The 5,802-nt window shown below is 47.4% G+C and overlaps 1 protein-coding gene across 1 annotated transcript; it reads left to right on the plus strand.

Moving 5' to 3' along the window:
• Positions 1-1,029: 1,029 nt before the first annotated feature.
• Positions 1,030-5,530, plus strand: LOC144798173 (bone morphogenetic protein 2-like). Its single transcript, XM_078668920.1, has 5 exons — positions 1,030-1,327; positions 2,458-2,600; positions 2,980-3,102; positions 3,927-4,122; positions 5,115-5,530. The coding sequence occupies exons 1-5, from the start codon at positions 1,030-1,032 to the stop codon at positions 5,528-5,530; spliced, it is 1,176 nt and encodes a 391-aa protein (XP_078525046.1).
• Positions 5,531-5,802: the final 272 nt, after the last annotated feature.

Below are 5,802 nucleotides of genomic sequence, written 5' to 3' on the forward strand. Positions count from 1 at the left end.
TTGTGCCAAATAGACAATGTTATAAATTAACGGTAATTGTTTAAAATTGAGGCTGCCTTAGGAATGCATTTTTTTTAGAAGTCTAAAAAAGTCCTCGTTTTAATTTACAATTTTTTGTTTTTAATAGCTGATAAATGTAAAATTTACTTGTAACGATTTTTTTTTTGTTTAAGTGTATAAATTGTCGGTTTGCATGTGCAAAGGCGTGCACCACGTCTTTGCCACCGCATTTACAAAATGCAAGGTGGCAGCCTGCGGATTTCAGAAGAATGTGTTTTCTCCCATTAGGACGGCAAACAGGCTTACAGGGTTTTTTTTTTCTTCTTTTGACAATTTGCTCTTGTGCCTGGCACCCCGCGCCCGCCCCACACACATTAACAGCTTTGTGTAATGTGTTGTCGCACGGTTTACCCCCGTGTCATCCTCCCTAATGTATCCGATGCGTGCTTGCACATGGCCCGGGTGCGAGCAGGCCTCTTCCCCCTTCGTTTGTTCAGCGCCCTCCGGTTCAGGAAAAGGCAGTAACCCCTTGTGTGCCCAATTAATACCTGTAAAAAGGAGGAAGTTAGCCACATAGGGAGAGCAAACTGTGGGCGCTGGGCCCTTCACAATGGGCTCAAGTCACGTTTACCGAGGAAGGGGTTCGGCCCCCCAGGTGTGCAAACGCCCCCCGAGCTCATGTCCACACAGGGGGGGAAGCCGGCCCCTGTTTGGAGTAAGATGTGCACACACTGGCACGGAGAGCCCCCCCTCTACCCTTCCTCGGAGGTTGTGTACTGGGGGATAAGCACTGATGGGGTCTTGTCGGCCATTTTCACGCCTTGTTAGCACCCCAATTAGTTCTCTTTGCCTTAGCTGATTGCCGCTTTGCATACTGCCCTTAATGCCATCTCGCATCCGAGCTTACCGCCCAGCTGCACCCCGAGTCTGCCCTATAAAGGGGGGGCCTCGGGGCCCAGGAGCCACTTGCTGAAGGAAGCCTGTGTGTGGAGACATCTTCTGTGGACGCTGCCCGAGGACCAAGGGACCATGTTTGGGATGCTGATGCTGCTGCTTCTGGCCCTGGTGGCCCCAGGCGCCCCCAGACCGACCTCCAGCACGGAGAATGAGGCGTTCCCAGAGGAGGGCTCTGATGAGATGAGGTCTGAGGCCCTCAAGAGGCTGCTGGAGGTCTTTGGCATTGAGGACCCGCCCCACCCCCCACAGCACCCTAAACAGCCCCCACAGTACATGGTGGACCTCTTCAACACCGTGGCGGACGCGGACGGCGTCACCAAAGACCCCCATCTGCTGGAGGGCAACACCGTGCGCAGCTTCTTCGATAAAAGTAAGGTCCACTTTCATTCAATGCAGATATTTTAATTGTCTGACTCCTTTCTGATCACTGTAATGAAATTAGGGTTTTTACATGCAGCCACTGTTTCCTATTTTCAATGATGGCTTGACGGTATAATTAATTTCACTGATCCTTTTCGTCTAAATTTCAACTTCCATATTTGTCATAAAAACTATGCCAAAAAGATTTTTTTTAGTCTGAATATTTGAAATTTAAATAACTATTGTATAGCGATATGACTGTAGTGAAGGTCTAAGCAAGATTCTTGCATTAGAAATGATACCGCTTAAGTTCTGCTGTCATGGTGACCTAAGTATAATAGTTGCACGAGAAGCAATGGTTGTAGATCCAATGTATTGAAAGCTTAACCAAAAATGGCGGGGGTGTAGTGCCTCGAAGAGTCGGGAAGCTAGGGGGAACTCACGTCAGGAGTCAGCCACATGCCTGACACGTGACTAGCGCTGGTCCAGAAACTCTGAACTTTGGGGTTTATTTACAAGGCCCTTGCGCGCCTGTGCGTCACTTTTAATATGAGAAAAAGTGAGGTACCGGCGACGCAAGGGGCTTGTGAATAGCCCCTTTATGCCGTACAGAAGTGTCCTATTCAGTGGTTGTGCAATAAAGCTGAGGCACAGACGCCCGAATGCCTGGCACGCGGCTGACTGTTTCCCAGCCCCTCTGACTTCTCTGAGATATCGACCCGCCGAAGCGTCTCATGGGTCAGCCCACCTCGGATAGAAACTGTGCCAAAGGGGAGATAAACTGCAGGGTGGCGGCACGGGCATGGCGCTGTGCCTAGTTTAGAAAATACACCTTCTTGCTTGCGCCATGCTATTACTAAAATTACTTTGATATAATGCCAGTTCGCGTGTGCCTGTCTATGTCACTCTCGTATGATTATCTGAAGTGAATGCAAATAAAACAAGTCTCGAGACTGGAACAGGGGAAGGGTATTTCCAAATACAGGTATCACATTTACTCTGCGTGCTCGGTACTGGTTTGAGCTAGGAATCCAGAAAAAATGTCCTTTTCGATGTAAACATGTATACACGCCCCTGATCTGTCCGACGGGCGAAGCTATCAGCTTAAAACATTCAATTAATAAGTTTCCCTTCCGTTAGTTCACAGCGACCAGATGCACTTCCTGTTCAACTTGTCGACGGTGGCGAAAAACGAGAAAGTCCTGACGGCGGAACTTCACCTCTTCAAGCTGAGGCACAGGCAGCCCGAGCTGACGCCCTTCCGGAAGCACCATTTCTGCCAGGTAAACACATTGCCTCGATTTTTGTATTTTTTTATTTATTTATTTAATGCGATTTTCTATAGCGTGAACATTACCCGAGGGTGTCAGAGCGCTTTACATAAGAACCAGTTGCCATACATAAGGATTTAGGATTACATGAGTTACATAAAAGATACAAACATAAAACATTGCAAATGTACAAGTTGTAAAGTCACACAAGGAAGGGATAGAAACAGTAAAAAAATTGGCCTCAACAACAGATAACAATAACAAGTTAAACGTGCTTCGATGCATGTTGGTGGCTCGAGAATAGCTGCCAGTTTCAATCCCCAGAAAGCCTGGATATGTATACATGCAGCCATTGGGCCTGTAATATTGACCTCGTGTTTTGTATTTTCAGGTGAACGTTTACCAGGTGTTGGATAAGAAGAAGCTGGACTCCCCTCAGGGGAAGAAGCTGCTGTCCTCTAGGCTCATCCCCATGCAGGCCTCAGGCTGGGAGGTCTTCTCCATCACTCAAGCGGTAAGTCCCTGATGAGTTCTGCGCATGCGCAAGGGTTTTGAGGCGGCCGCGCTTCCGCATTTTGAGTTATCCTGGATGTCATGGTTACCGTTTATCGCGCACAGTGGTACATAAAAACTTGGCACTCTTTATTTAAACGCATTATTCGCCATTTGTTTTTCATATGTCTATTTAAAATGGCTATACAGTGAAAACACACAGTTCACTTTGCTCCATATTGCTCCAGCACACATCACAAAGCAAGCATTTCAGAATGTCCTTAATTGGTGACATCTAGTGAGGGGTTGAGCTTTACGTTGTCCTAATTATTCCGATGACCCATTTGAAGTGGACATCTTATTACCAAAAAAATAGCGTACATAAATAATGATTTTCAACAATCGCCAAAAATGATAATTCCAGAAGGAAAAAAAATTGTCAATCTACATTCCAGTAAAATGCAATTTTTATACCTCTCACAAGTAGTGAAAATAAAAATACATACTCGACACTTATGTTCCCTCTACTCGCGTAAAGTGCGAGCCTGCTACCGAGCAGTGGTTTCCGTCTGCCTGATGCAGCGTGTATTGTACGGCACACCTCCGAAGCGTGCTCCTCCAGCCACCTCAGGCTCCCAGGGCGTGCGTGCTCCGGGGCTCGTTTAGTCAATCTTTTGTTTTGTGTAGAACTTATATGACGTCAATCCTTTTAGCTCGAGAGGCTGTTGTGTGCAGTAGCTACAATGCAGGACACGCTCTGTGTGTACCTCCTCAACATGGTGCTTTACGCTGTAGATTAGTTGTAAATTGATTAACTCAGTTGATGACGTATTTTGTGGGTTGCAGGTGCGCTCGTGGACCGATGACGACAAGAATAACCAGGGCCTCCTGGTGACCGTGAAGACCCTCGGAGGGGTTCAGGTGGACTCCAGCGCCGTCCGCTTCGCCTCTGGCAGGGACCACCACCAAAGCAAGCAGCCCATGCTGGTCCTCTTCACCGACGATGGACGGCGAGGCACCGTCCCCATGCACAACGCGCAAGGTGAGTGGCGGCAGAGCCTGGGGGGGCCATTTGAGCTTTCTATCACCACACACAGCCACATTCTGAAGGCAGGCAAGGAACTGGGGAGCTTATTTGGGGCAAGGTACCACAAAAGGGGTAACTGAGGGCTTTCTCTTGATACTTACTCAAGACAGTTTTTGAGTGTACATCCAAGCGGGATACACTGACATATAGGAATCCTGAATGCAATCTAATCAATACGGTACCTATGCGACGAAAACAGGGTAGGGCAGAAAAACAACATGATCACACACCAGGCAGAGACTGGCATGTGACTGAGTTTCCCTCTGCCCTATTGGCCCGTAAGAGACACAGGATATTTAGTAAATCTCCCACACTCGTGCAGATGCCAGTTGTCAACGTACATTGTCATCCATCTGACCCTAGTTGAGATTCTCAGGTTTCTGTAAATTGAGATACACGAGCCTAGTTCTAAAATCAGTACATAAGAATGGGAAGTAGAACTGCAGACATCTTTGGACACGAAATCGTCATCTACAACATCCCAATTGGAATCTGGTGTGTTATTGACTTTGCTTATCGCCAGGTGATGGAAAAATACATACACTCACTATTGGATTCAAGAGACTGTAGTTGTAATAATTATTCTTGAATTCCACCTGGGAGATTGCACAAAGTGCAGGTTCACCTATCAATGTAATGGTGAGGAAATTGGTTTAAAATAATTGCCGGTCACTTGTTTGTGACCAAAGACCATTTTCAGGTTGGAGTGCATATTAAACAAAATTTTCTCCTGTAGTCATGGGCTCTGGTAGATAAATTCTCTGTATACTACAAAGCCTTTAGTGTTGCTACTTAGGGGCATTGAAGGAAAACTGGGCATTGGATCAGGGCTCTGGCCTTGATATTGATACTTGTTGACTTCTTCAGTGTCTGCTTTGCTGTCACTTGATTGTTTTTTTTTTACTGGATAAGTGACACAACTCACCATTCGCTCCCTCATTCTTTAGATGCCGACGCGGAATCTGCAGCCCTCCCCAACGAGCCCAGTGCTCCCGCCAACAACCGCAGTCGCAATGCTCGCTCACTGGATGAGGAAGATGGTCGACTGCCATGCCAGCGGCACCCACTGTACGTGGACTTTGATGAGATCGGCTGGTCAGGGTGGATCATCTCCCCAAGGGGCTACAACGCCTACCACTGCAAGGGCTCCTGCCTCTTCCCACTGGGCCAGAATATGCGGCCAACCAACCATGCCACCGTGCAGTCAATCATCAACGCGCTGAAGCTGACGCGAGGGGTGCACAGTCCGTGTTGCGTCCCGGACAAACTTTTCTCCATTAACCTGCTCTACTTCGACGATGATGAGAATGTGGTGCTCAAGCAGTATGATGACATGGTGGCGGGAAGCTGTGGGTGCCACTAGCGGTCAAAAAGTGTAGCTTATGCCAAAGACTGCCAAGTTAAGAAAGCACACACTGGCACATTAAGACAGTGGATAGCTCGTGGAACATTTAGCCACCTGAAGGGTGGTACGGAACTGTCCCACAGTGATATGGACAAATGCCCATCTGATCCCATGTGGCTCAAACTGCACCACACTCAACTTTTAATATAGTATGAAATGTTTACTGAATTCCAGGGTGTACTGAGAACTATAACTTGACAAACACCATGTGGCATTGCCACACTCATTGG

The sequence above is a fragment of the Lissotriton helveticus genome, chromosome 12, assembly GCF_964261635.1.
Source record: "Lissotriton helveticus chromosome 12, aLisHel1.1, whole genome shotgun sequence".
Lineage (NCBI taxonomy): Eukaryota > Metazoa > Chordata > Amphibia > Caudata > Salamandridae > Lissotriton > Lissotriton helveticus.